At 34.7% G+C, this 13910-nt stretch overlaps 1 protein-coding gene across 1 annotated transcript; it reads left to right on the top strand.

The window, feature by feature from the left end:
* Positions 1-3506: 3506 nt before the first annotated feature.
* Positions 3507-8994, top strand: LOC145619153 (superoxide dismutase [Cu-Zn], chloroplastic). Its single transcript, XM_081673767.1, has 8 exons — positions 3507-3905; positions 4535-4596; positions 4712-4751; positions 4859-4954; positions 5074-5105; positions 5208-5283; positions 5369-5422; positions 8653-8994. The coding sequence occupies exons 1-8, from the start codon at positions 3590-3592 to the stop codon at positions 8676-8678; spliced, it is 702 nt and encodes a 233-aa protein (XP_081529893.1). The 5' UTR covers positions 3507-3589; the 3' UTR covers positions 8679-8994.
* The last annotated feature ends 4916 nt before the right edge of the window (positions 8995-13910 follow it).

Genomic DNA, 13910 nt, shown 5'->3' with positions numbered 1-13910 from the left:
TTAGTGTTAGAATCCAACTCCTTTTGATGTATTAGATGCTTTCCTAGTGTTTAGTTTGTCTTCTAGGCCATAGGCCCCATTATTGTGTTATTGTGAGTGCAGCGCTCACTAGGGATTCTATGCTTGTATTACTTTAAGCACTTTAGAGGGCGAATGATTAATGAAATCTTAAAGCCTTCTACCAAGTGTTGCCTTGCTTTTATGCTTGTTTGTTGTTGGACCTTTATAGATATTGTGTCTTACTCGCATATTAGCTCCCCCTCCAACCCAACTTGATGCCCTAAGGACTCGTGGTTCGGACCCGCTGGTGCCTGCCTTGAAGTATCGGCCGTCACAAGCCCCGACCACCCGCACTCCGTCGCCCAAATAAACGCGAGTGCTCTTGAGATTCTATTGCTCGCTGGTGTTGCTTTGTGCTCATAAGTCCCTCTTCCGCACGAGGCTAGCGTTCTTGCCGCCAAAAGGCTAGAGCGCTGCACATTTTGGGGCCCAAACTCCTGGACCGTGACAGTTGGTATCAGAGCCAGGTTCAATCCTCGTCGCAAGCAACCTATGTAGGCACCAAGGAGGGCTACACAAAGATGGAATTCTTTGATTTTATTATTTCATTGAAGTTTACTAACGCGTGTATTTTGTTATTAGAAAGAGGTACGAGGCTTCAAAGTAAGTAATTAGCTTACTCCCTATTTTATTTCAATGTAGAAAGCATGCTTATATTGTCTTAATATTCCTAGTATCATGTTAGGATGCCTTTATTGCTTTCTAGAATCATGTTTAGGGTGTCTTTTACTCTTTAATTTTCTAATAGCATGTTAGTATCATGTTAGGTTTAAAGCTTTGATCTTTATTGCTTAGTGACATGCTAGGATTTGTTATTAATCTTGTTAGTATTATGCCTACTGCCTAGGATCTTACTATTATATTTATGCTTTAATATTAACATGATTATTAGTATCATTATTATTATTATGATTATGTTGCTTGATCATTATTATTATTAATATTATTGTTGCTTGATATACAATTATTGTTATTGCTTAATCACGCATTTTATGCATGTTTAAAGGGAATTTGTACTTGAAATCACGCTTAATAAGATAATTAATGATTTGGTTTAGCCTAATATGATTTTAATTCAAGTGATCGTCAATAATAGTTTTATTTGTGCATTAATATTCAACCAACATAGATTAAACAGGTTTAGGATTAATATAATGATTGCATGTTAGTCAGAAAGCGCACATGAATACGAGTAGAATAAAGTAGAGGCCTATTTATAGGGCAGGTTCTCTCTTTTGTAGATTGGATTCGTACCCTCATCTCCGAACCCTATTTGGTTCAAGACCTTATGGAGTTGACGATCTCATGGATCGTTAACGGGTGTAACCTTCACCTCGTGAATGGTTTACAAGTTTCTAAACTTGTTGGCGACTCTTTTGCTCTCTTTTCTTTCCCTTTGGACGCCACCATACTTTAGTGTATGATCACAGTGGGGTTCAAGCTTGGGGTTGATGCTTAAAATATTCCCTACAATATGAGCTTTCATCTTCAAGCTTTCATCCTCCATTAAAGATGCTCAACCTTTCATCCTCCATTGAAGATGCTCAACCATATCCAACGCCGCCACCATATTTTCGGCAGCTGAAATTAAGGAAAACCCTAAGAACAAAGGGTGAAACAAAGGGTATGTTACCCAAAAGGGTAGGGATTTGTCCTTATCTTCGATATGTCCATTGTAGCTGACCATTGAAGGTTTGATTGTTTGGTTTGACGAAGCTAACGAATGGAAGATGGGTGCCGATTGCCCAGTCGTCGCCACAACTTCCTCTAACCTTTATAATCGATATTACAATTGCTTATTGGTACTGCAATTCACCTCCACGATACCTCCACGATAATTACCAACCGCAATTCCTGTCTACTCCACCAATTTAATGTCATGCCCGATTGCCCATTACCATATCACATGAGGAGATGAAATTGGAGGGGGAATTAAGAACAGGGTCATGAAATTTGTTCTACGGAGTGTCGAATGCTAAGGATTGACGTTAGTCTTCAGGTAAGGATCCAATTCATGTTTACGACTTCCCTCACTAAAGCTGCAAAATGACGCATTTAACCTCATATAAATGCGCGTGTCTCGATAATATGGGATACTATCGAGTATTTTCTCAAATGCAAGTGATGTTGGAGAGACAAGAGTTATATGTATTGATGGTAAGTTTTTTTTATTCTTTTTTTTTAATTCGAAAATTAACCTTAAGTTAACCATAGTTACTTATTATTCTTAAAAGTGGCTAATAATGGTCATTAACGCTATAATTTAATAAGTTACAGTATTTTGTGGCTAATTTAGATAATTAAAAAAGTTTATGACCACCAGAGATAATTAGCAAAACTTGAAGACCACCAATGAGAATTTTCCTTTTAATTTTTGATAAAATTGTTTTACATTTAATTAACCGCTAATTAAATTACCATTCAGAAAAAATAAAAAAAGCCTCCAACTAAGTCATTAAGTGTGTTTTTTTTTTTAAAAAAAAATAACAAAATTTAAAAACCCAACACCACCCCTAGTTGCGGTGGTCGGGAAGGGGTGGAAAAGGGGCCGTAGAAGGGTTGGGTGGTGCCTTGGTTGGGAAGGGGAGGAGGTAGTTCTGGTGGTGGGGACAAGACCGAAGTGGTGGTGGGAATGGGTGGACGGAGCACTGGTGGTGTTTGGGGGAAGGAGAGAGAAAAGAAAAAAATAAAATTTTATTTTGATGTCCCACGTTTCTGCTAGTTTAGACACGTTATAGGTCAACAGGGTAGGTTAAATACTTTGCCGGACTCTAGCCTCTTGCAAGCAAGTATGCTGCCCTTTTTTTTGATAAAGAATAATTGTATAGCGACACGTGGCATAGTTAGCCTCTTTAAAAATTAAGGCCCAAAAGATTGTAATATTCATGTATATTCTAAAGGTTGTATTATATAAAAGAACGAGCCAAATGTTGTATTATTTTTTTGTAATATTTTACTTTATATTTTTATAGTCGCATTAAAAAATTTGGAACGTATTTTAATTCGGATTGGATTTGTGAGGAATTCAGATCGAATTGGATTTAATAATTGAAAATCGAAATTTAGTTTAGATCGAATTGGATTTGGCTGAATCTAAATCGAAACCGAATGAACACCCCTATTAACAACACTCTACTTGATATTTTTTCTTGTAGATTATCACACATATAAGGTTAAAGTTTGGTCAAATCAAACGTTCAGGTAATTCCAAGTCAAAGCAGATCAGACTAAGGACCTGTTCTCATTGACTGAACTCAGCTGAACTGAATTGAACTGAACTCAGCTGAACTGAATTGAACTGAACTCAACTGAATTGAACAGAACTGAGCTGAATTTCAACGTAAGAGTACAGACCCTAAATCAGATGAATAAAAATAAGCGAATTAAACAAGTCGTTTGTCCGTTTAAAAAAAAAAAAAAAAAAACAAACAAACAAGCCTTTCGTAATTCCTAGACAACACATTACATTGATATCTTGGTAAGGATATCAGTCTCCAACAACAAGAGCCTCCAATTCCCATCATTTTGAATGCAAGCCGCATTGGCAGCCATGGCAGCACACACCATTCTTGCATCTGCACCTTCACATCCCACATTCTCTCTCCTCTCTCCTTTCTCTTCCACACCCACTACTTCTTCTGCTACTACCCTTTCATCTTCCCTTAAATCTTCTTCCTTCAATGGTGTCTCTTTCAAGCTTTCTTCCCACACTCAATCCCTCTCTCTTTCCGCTTCTTCTGCCTCGAAACCACTCACCATTGTTGCTGCTACCAAAAAAGCTGTTGCTGTTCTTAAGGGTACTTCCGAGGTTGAGGGTGTTGTTACTTTGACCCAGGAAGATGATGGTATAATACTATTACTATCAATTTTTGCTCGAATTTTATTCATTATTTGATGTTTATTGTAGTTTGATTGAATATTTGCAAATGGTAGATTGTTTTTTTTGTGGGTTGAATTGATTGATTAATGTTACCTGTTTTTGTGTGTTTACTGCATTTTGATTACGATTTTGCAAATTGTGGAATGTTTTTTGTGGGTTGAATTGATTAATGCTATTAATTTTTGATGTTTACTGCAAGTTGATTGAGATATTTTTTTTTTGTTTGAATTGATTGATTGTTGAAACTATGAGTTTCTTATTTTTACTGCAGTTCGATTGAAATATTGCAGATAGTTGATTTTTTTTGGTGGTTTGAATAAATTACCACTTTTCTTTTTTGATGTTTACTGCATTTTGATTACATGTTTGTTGTTTTATGTGGTTTGAATTGGTTAGCACTAGCAGATTTTGATGTTTAATGAAGTTCAATTGAAATTTTGTATATCCTGGATTATTTTTTGTCGTTTGAATTGATTAGTGCTATTAGTTTTTGACGTTTACGGCACTTTGATTATATTTTGCATTTTGTAGTAGTAGAACTTTTTTTGGTTTATTATGATGGATTGAGTTGGTTATTGTTGTTGACCTTTTCAGGTCCAACTACAGTCAATGTTCGTATTACCGGACTTACTCCCGGGAAGCATGGATTTCACTTGGTTCATCTCTCTCTCTCTCTCTCTAAATTTGATTTGGGTATTTTGGTGATGCTTGTTTTTGTATCTAATTCTTGCATATTTGTTGTTGTTCTTTGTTTTTGGACAAATGGTGTAGCATGAGTTTGGAGATACAACAAATGGGTGCATGTCTACAGGTTCTTTATTTCAAATTTCAAGTCTCTTACGTCAAAATTAAGGTTTAGTTGTTCATTTCCCTGGTTGTTACTTGGCATATTACCCCTACTGAATTTGGTTGATGTAGGTCCACATTTTAATCCTAATAAAATGACACATGGTGCTCCGGAAGATGAAGTCCGGCATGCGGGTGACCTGGGAAACATTGTTGCTAACACAGATGGTAAGAGATTTTAAATGAGGTTGTATTTATGGAATCCTTGAATAGTTTGAAGCTGGGAAATTCTTGCTGCTTCAACTGTCTGTTGAGATTATAACTTATTGGCGAATTGAAAATTGCAGGAGTGGCTGAGGCTACCATTGTTGATAATCAGGTCTTGATTTAAGAGCTTATGCTACATTTATAAAGTTGCATAGTTCTTTGCCCTTTCTTTAAGTTCCTGCCTTATTGAATTCTCCATCTTCTTGTTTTGCAGATTCCATTGACTGGACCAAATTCAGTTGTCGGTAGAGCCCTTGTGGTCCATGAACTAGAGGATGACCTTGGAAAGGGTATATCATCTCTTATACTTGGTTGTTTTCTTATATACAGTAGTTTGGTTCTGTGTCGCTAACTTTAGTCTCTGTTTGCTTGCAGGTGGACATGAACTTAGCCTGACCACTGGGAATGCTGGTGGAAGATTGGCTTGTGGTAAGCCTGTTTGGCTTATATGTTTTCATATGTGCAAATGTGCTTGCTTTGAATGCTTGTTTTGCTTAGGGATTGAGTTCTAGAGCTGTGTTAATTGAGTACTAGGTACAAGTATAATGTTCTTGCAGAATATGAGGGCAATAACTCCTTGAAATTATTCTTCAAACCCTGCAGCCAATTTCACTGCACCTAAGTACAAAACTACCTTGTTGAATATTTCTGATGAAACCCTCATAAATACCACATCCAGTCCTTAAGTTGTTGTAGTGGATGTATTGTTGTTGGGAAAATGAGATATATCATGAGTTAGTTTTCATTGGCTCTCCCTTGTTGCCAGGACTATGGATGTATTGGATAAATTTTGAACTTTGTCATCAATTTATCTCTCTTTCATAATACATGAGGTGCTCCCAGAAGTTATTGAAAGGTGCTCAGTATGTTTGATGGGTAAAGATTTAATAGGATTGCTTGTGAAATGATATGCCATGGAAGTATCTCTTACTGATAAAGTTGTAATTGATCCTAAGACAAGACTTCCTAAGTTACTTTCATAAAAAATAACTCAATAAGCAGTTTTCCTGTTCTACAAAATGGTTGATTAACGTAGGTGTTTGGGTAATTGGAAGACTATTTTGGATGTGGATTACTGCGTAGTTGCCAAAGCTGTGTATAACAGCTAACTTATAGGCTTTTATCCTGACAGAACCTACAAGGTTAAACTGAAGCTTTATTAATTCTTGGCTCTTTATTATATCATGCTCCTGACCTTTTAAATACTTACTATTCTTGAGAAGCGACTAAGTGGCAAATTTTAAAGGCCTATCCTACCAAAGGCTAAAAAAAATATTGACAGATTAAAATTTTCTATTTGATATTTTTTTTATCTTTTCAAGCACAATGTCCTGTAGAGAATTGTCTGTCTTTTTCAGTTTTTATGTTATCCTGTTATCTGCCCCTCTTCATCCATTCTTTATGTATTACTCTGTAGCTCAAAAGTGTGTTAACTGTGTTTGGCCAGAAGAAATTCATTTGCCAGGAGAATGGTTCTATTTGGTTTGTAATGGGTGGAACAGTTTTCCGAAGCGTGAAACCATTTTCCTTTTGTAAGGAGTGCCACATTCACTCTGTCATACTTTCCTTCATTTCTCCTCCCTTTTCATCCCCTGCATTTCCAGTTTTCTTCTCTCTAACCTTTCTATCAAGGGGCCCAAGGAAGATTAATTTTCAATTGCATGTCCCTAGAAAAGATTTTCCATATAAAGTCATTTTTCGCTCGACCAATCTAGTGGAGCCCTAGTCTTGATCTTTCTCATTCATGCTTACCTTAAACCCAATTGGTAACTAATCCACGCCGTTTGCTATCAAGAGAGCTTATCTGGCCAATCCTTAAACTCTTACATGCATGTTGCAGCTTATTGTTTGTAGGTCACTTTAGAAGTTGGGAGTATTAATGATTATTGGCCAAGGCATAGGTGTATAGTAGTTGTTTTGTTGTGTATGACTTGTGAATGAGTCTTTGTTTCGAAGTGCTACCATCTCTAATATAAACATCTTTCCCTGACCTTTTTGACAAAGAAATATGAGGTTTTCCAACTAATAGCTGAAAAAAAAAAAAATCAAGGAGTTGATCCAATTAGTATCTGAGAAAAAGCATCAAGGAGTTCATCCAGTTAATAACTGAAAAAAAACATTAAGGAGTTGAAGAATGTACTCAAATATACCTCACTAATTAGCTTGGTCTGTTCATCAATTTTCACGGTCAGGATTATTATGGCTGATCACTGATGTTTGTCCTGTCTATGAGTTCAAATATAAAGATATCACAGCATTTAGACTTTAGATTGTCTGAAGTGATGCTGTAATATATATATATGGTGATTGGGTATCATGTGGAGTATAGAGCTGGTTCTAAGATGTGGGTGAAGGTTTGTATTAAGAAAGATGATGAGGATAATTTTTGCAAGTCCTACTGGTTGTAATTGGCTGAAGCAAGCTGCTAAAGCAAATTAACACAAGATAGAAATGGTTGGCTCAATGAACCAGTTGATTTGAAGAGCCCACGTGTTATTTGGTAGAGGAATATTATGTACATTCTTGATTCTGTCTTAGCTCCCTTGTAATGATGCTTAATGTTCAGTGTCCTAATATATATGTGGAAAAAAGGGCAAACTTGAGGATGGGGTCTGGTTCTATGGTTCTACCTATTGGTGTGTATTTTCAAAGGAGTGAGGATGAGGGTGAGAATTGCGCACATATGTTAAGAGTAGGCATTTATTTTGGAAATATTTTAAATATAGTAAAAGGGGACATCTAATCAGGAATTTTCTTCTTGGTATATATTTATTCATTTATTAATGAACGCCACATCATGTTGCTACTTTTACATCTGTGAGTACCTTTTATAATGGATGATTTATAAAATATATTTCTTTGAAAGGCTTTTTTATTAATACGACTGAAGATAAAGACCCAAACTTGATAGATGGCCAACTTATTTCCAAATCATGCTTAAAGAATCTTGCTTGATGGTATTATGGGGGACGATCGAGATATAGAAGAATATGTCTGTAGAGAAAAAGCACTCAAATGCAAAACATCAGATAACAGAGTTGCTTAAGTATATTGTTTTGTGAAATGTGATATTAAATCTATATCTAAGCTCATTGCTGATTGAGAATCCTTTCACAGTGTTTAGTAAGGATGCTTTATCAGTCTTGTATGCTCATTTTAGGTGCTGCACATAATTTTACTTTGTTTGACTATTTTGTTAGGTTAGTATGAAAATGTAAAGGAAAATGATTCCCCCTTCAGAAATGTGACATATATGGACCATTTCTTGAAGGCATAGCTTGGTAATAAGAGTGTATCGTATCCAGTTAGGTTTGTCAAATATAGGAATCTTGTTAGTGGTACAGAACATCCAAACACTCAGGTATATCAATATCTACTATATGCTTGAATTTGACTCATTTGAGAATATGTACACCCTAATATTGTTTCGAGACAAAATTTTCATTTTTTATATTTCATAATGTACACATGTTTAAATATCGAAGTTATTTTATGCTTTGGTGTACTTACTTTACCCTTTTAGCTGATTAAAGCAATTATCCCCAGATACCACTATGTTCTTGTTTAGTTGTCACTCATTTGTTTAGATATTACTGTTAGAATGTAAAACATTAAAAATTCACCACCATATACTTATTGGAATGGTTGTCTTGATGCAGGTGTTGTTGGCTTAACTCCAGTGTAATCTGATGAATTTATATTTCGACTGTTCTCTGAAATCGTGAGTACTCCGTATTAAAGAATTCTTTGCTGGTACCGTGTGAACCATAAACTCCCTTGTCTTGCTACTCGTACTAAATTCTAGGAGATGTATCTTTATCTGTACTATTGATCGTGTATCTTGAGGCTAAAGATGGTTCCTGAATCCTGATTTTGCAGAACCACTAAAAATAATAATAAGTTTGTTGGGATGCAATGTTGATGACAATTTGCATCACTAACTTCCCTCTTTATGAGCATGCATTTGCACATGTTGGTGTGTATGTGCACGTTGATTTTTCCCTCTGTTTCCAATGGCTAGAACTTAGGAGACTTGTCGCTGTTATAAGCGAGCGTGTTTCGAAAATTATTGAGCATAAGAAGCAATCTACATTCTCCCATTGCACAAGCAAATGAAATTCTATTACACTAGGTTTTGAAATGTGGAAAAGTAATATTCAAAAGATATTTAAGAGAAAAGTACTCGTGTACGGTATGAATTACTTCGCACTTGTTTGTTTGATTGTCGAAGATTACTATCTTAGACTAATTTCAACTATATTGTTATATTTAATACTTGTAGTAATCAAGGTCTTGCAACAATATAAATCACACAATTTTTATTATATTATATACTCAATTAAACTATGCTGTTGCACATTTGTTTGTTTGTACTTTGTAGAGTGTCAAATGATCAAATTAGTGTGCGAATTTGTCGTGACTACTTTGTCCCATGTTCTTAAGTTTCGCTAAACTTTCCATATTTTTGTGTTTTGTGTTAAATACGAAGTATTAAGTAGCCTTTCACTAATTCAGTTCAAGTGCTACCACCTACCAGTAAAAGTTTGGGAAAAAAAAAAAGTAAGAAGTATAAAAGGTATCACTCCCTTTGTTTCATATTTTTCTTCCCACTTAAAGTCTTTTCGTGAGACAAACTTGATTAAAGTGGGAAGTGTTGTATATAAGAGGGGTCTAAACAAATAGTATAGAGGAAATTCGGTGTGGCGTGATAAATCACTGTCTTTGAAAACGAATTCCGGCGCAATCGGGGTGCACAATTGTAATCACCGACTCTTCCCCTAAGGTTACACACCACTTTTACACTAAGGCACTTTAGAGCAAGAGGTGGAGTCAAAGTAAACTTATGCGCAAAGAACAAATGTATTTAGCTAATTTTGTGTATGATGTGTGTTCACAATGAAGAATAACCAAGCTAATCTTATAAGCAAGGATGGAGTTTCAAGAGGATGAATCTAGACATCAAAGGGGTGATTGAATCATAAAGAAGCTGATTAAATCACCATAAACAACCACTTTAATGGGAGGTTACAAGGGAATCAAAGATGAATGAATGTACACATAAAAAAGACCACTCCACAACCCACTTGTGGTCAATCGTTGTTAGCCACAACCCGCTTGTGGAGTAGGCTGATTTTCTTATAAAGAAGACATAAAAAACCTACTCCACAACCCACTTGTGGGCAAACGTTGCATTATTAATTACTTTGAAGGAGAAATTATTATTTTGGTATATTAGTATGAATAGTTCGGTATAATATGTATAATCATTAAGAGAGGTGAATCATAATAAACATAATAAAAAATAAAATAAACATAGAAACCAACACCTAAAAAGCATACTTGTAATAAGTAGATATTACAGGCACTATTTCCTGAGATTTTTTGTTCTTAATTGTTAAATGTGAAAAATTATTTGAATGCATTTAAACATTTAACCTTAATTCTTAAATATTTGTTCTAGATTAGTCACTGCATATAATTCCATTAAACTTACTAAATTTGAATTGTGGGTACCCTAAAATGTATATAGACGAGTTTTGGGTCCCAATGCCAATGCATAGATAGTGTCTATAAACTTTGGAGTAGCAACTTGTGTGTAGTTATGGTTTATTTAAAAGCCCCACTCTTTGTAGGAATGATTACGAGTTTACAACCCCCTTTCTAATTTAAGACTTCCCCATATCAATTGGAAGGTTGCATGTTTGGAATATTTCTTCTTCTTAAAAATGATATAAGTTGACTATTTTTTGGGTTGTTATAATTGGCAAAACTCTAAAATAGCAGCTTAAATAAACTTGAAAGGTTGCCCATTTTCTTTTGTGTGTCTATTTTATCCCCAAAAATGAGGTACATTTATAAATTTTGCACATTTAGCGAATGTTGAATACTTTCTGTTATATTCTTGGGTTGACTTTTAATGTTTGGACTTCAATCATATTTATCATGCTTGTATAGGTAAATTTTATGTGCATTAAAAATGTAGTTTTTTTTTTCTTTTTTTTTTTTTTAAAAAAAAAACAAACTGGCTGCTGGTCATACAAAAAAAAAAAAAAATTGTTTTTTTTAAGTTTATTCTATTAAAATATGCCGGAATTTCACTTTTAAAAGTTTATAATATTTTTTTATTATTATTTTTTCTATTAGTTTCATCTAAGCAAAAAGTAGTAGCTGGTTAGTAGAGGCACCAATTTTAGGTAAATTTGTAACTTTTTTGAAATGATGTGTGGTAAATTTACTTCTTGTTGAATATGTTAAACTAAATTAATAAGTCTTATGTAAAACAGGTTGTACAAGGATATTCATCGGGAATTTAGGACTCATTATTGTATATAAAAATTATACAAGTACAAGTTTGTGCCATGCATGATAAATTATACTCCGTATTGATAATTTGCTCACCTTAAAAAAGGAGGCACTTGAGTAGTGAGCCTTCCTCAAAATCGTCACAATGGGATTTTTTTCTTTTGCCAATCCCATACTCATCATGCACACACAACCCGGTTTTCCACCACGAAGAATCAATTTTCTTTCTTGCATAGTTGCATTACTTGTCTCTATAGGTAAGATCGTTTACTCATTTTGTGTGCTCTAAACTTCTAAATGGCAAACTTAGAATCCGTTATGAAAGCCCCAAAATTATCTTAACTTCTGAAGGACAAACTCTAAATCCGTTATAAAGGCCCCAAATTATATTCTTTCTTTTAGTATTTACGTGCAAATTAAGTTTAAAATAAATGAACAAATTCTTTGAAATGTCCTCTCTCAATGCCCTTTACGAGTCTGACCCATGAAAAACTTCATTATCTCTTAACCATTCAATTTAACTTGTAGCTAGTATCTAAAGTTATTTAACTAGTAAATTAGTTTATATAATCCATGCAAAACATCACTTTGTGTGCAGATGTAAAGCATAAAAAGATTAAATTATGATAATGAATTGTTAAATTGTGGTGGAATGCATAAGAAGTCAATCATTAGTGACTTTGTAATTTTCTTTGACTTTTTAATTTGGTTTGACTTGCAGCCTATTTCTGTACTTTGTTTGGAAAATCATTCTTATAAGCTAAGGTAATCTATATCTTGGCTCTAAGCTACATGAGGTGTGCTTTGTTCTAGCACTTTTTTTCCCTTCTGAATCAAATTAAAATCTGTTACCTTTGTAAATTTTATAGATCTAGAATAATACTTTTTAGATTATTAAATGATGTTGCATTAATGAAATGGTTTTTATTTTAAATAATAATAAATAAAAAAATAGGAACATGTGTAATCATTTTATCTTATTAGTTCTTATAAGACACTATCTTTACGTAATGGTAATTTGGTATTTCAATGTTTTTGTAATGAACACAAAATCCATTTACAAGTAACGTGTGAGTGGAACTTCAAAATTCATATTCCATCTATCTCATAAAAATCTACAAAGATCAACGAACCTAGAGGCTAGAGCACAACAAATCCCATTTTACTTCTACCAAGGTTGTAACCTAGCTAGCTTAGAGCAAACTACTCGGAGACGGGAGTATGAGAGTTAGACCATCTATTACCACTACTAGAAATGATCCATTTACCGATGGCCAGAATCCATCGGTAAAATTGTTAAAAACCATCGGTATCGCATTTACCGATGGCTGCCATCGATAAAAAACCATCGGATTATAATCCGTCGGAAAAATCGAAAATACCGATGGGAAAACCATCGGTAAACTTAATACCGATGGTTTTACCGATGGCTACAAACTATCGGTGCCTGTTTAAATACCGATGGCTAAAGCCATCGGTTTTTTTTCCGATGGTCAAAACCATCGGTATATTTAGAATACCGATGGCTTTTGGCCATCGGTAATATCAAAAAAAAAATTAAAAAAAAATTAAAACCCCTACCCACCACCTACCTACCCTACCCCCTGCTTAACCCACCCTCTGCCTAGCCCACCCAACACAACCCAACACCGCCACCGTAAGCCAATAAGCATCGCCAACCACCAGTACCACTACCACAACCCTTTTCCACTAACCACCACCGCCGTAAACCACTCAGCACCACCAACCACCACCCGAAACTCCTTTTAAATCAACAAAAAAACAACCCACAAAAATCAACATAAAAAAACCTACAAAATCAAGCCAAAATAAACCACAAAAATTAACAAAAAATTAAAAATTTATAAAAATTAAAGTTAAAAAACAATAAACATACGAAATTCTCAACAAACACACACCATGAAAATGGTAGAAAATTAAACCCACAAAAATCACACAAATAAACCCACAAAACGAAATTACTTACAAAATTAAACAAAAAAGGGGGATACCTTTCAAATTTCTTCTTTTTTAGGTTTAAATGGTAAAAGTCGACCATGAAAATTCCAGATCTGGAATTTTCATGGTCGAGTTTGACCAAAAAAACCTTAAACTTTGCATAAACCTCGTGATGGTGATGGTAGTACCCCAAAAAGTTGTGATGTTTGTGCTGATGGTAGTGGTTTTGATGATGGAGAAGAGGGGGAGAGATAGAAATCAAAATTCAAAAGAGAGGAGGGAGGAAGAACATAAGAGAAGAAGAGGAGAGAGAAGAAGAGGAAAGAGATAGAAGAAGAGAGGCGTGAATGAAGGAGGAAGAAATAGAAGGGGAAAGGGGGGCGGTAGTTTACTTTAGGGTTTGGTCGTTTTTTTTTTATTTTTTAAGAAAAATACCGATGGCTTTCCGATGGGTAAAAGCCATCGGTAAAATACCGATAGTATAAAGCCATCGGTATTTTTATTTTACCGATGGCTTTTATCCATCGGTAAAAAAAATTATTTTCTTTTAAAAAAAAAAGATTTTGCCGATGGATGAAAACCATCGGAAATAATATGCCGATGGTAAGGCCATCGGTATTTTAAAAAATACCGATGGCTTGATAAAACCATCGGT

Source organism: Chenopodium album, chromosome 27 (genome assembly GCF_948465745.1).
Source record: "Chenopodium album chromosome 27, dcCheAlbu1.1, whole genome shotgun sequence".
NCBI lineage: Eukaryota > Viridiplantae > Streptophyta > Magnoliopsida > Caryophyllales > Amaranthaceae > Chenopodium > Chenopodium album.
This window is presented reverse-complemented; position numbering and strand designations above follow the sequence as displayed.

What these genes read in the sequence shown, in the direction of transcription:
- LOC145619153 (XM_081673767.1), top strand. Translation starts at nt 3,590, where the DNA reads ATGCAAGCCGCATTGGCAGCCATGGCAGCACACACCATTCTTGCATCT. An exon ending in TTTGACCCAGGAAGATGATG is followed by an intron (nt 3,906 to 4,534) that starts GTATAATACTAT and finishes TGACCTTTTCAG; the next exon opens with GTCCAACTACAGTCAATGTT. An exon ending in AAATGGGTGCATGTCTACAG is followed by an intron (nt 4,752 to 4,858) that starts GTTCTTTATTTC and finishes TGGTTGATGTAG; the next exon opens with GTCCACATTTTAATCCTAAT.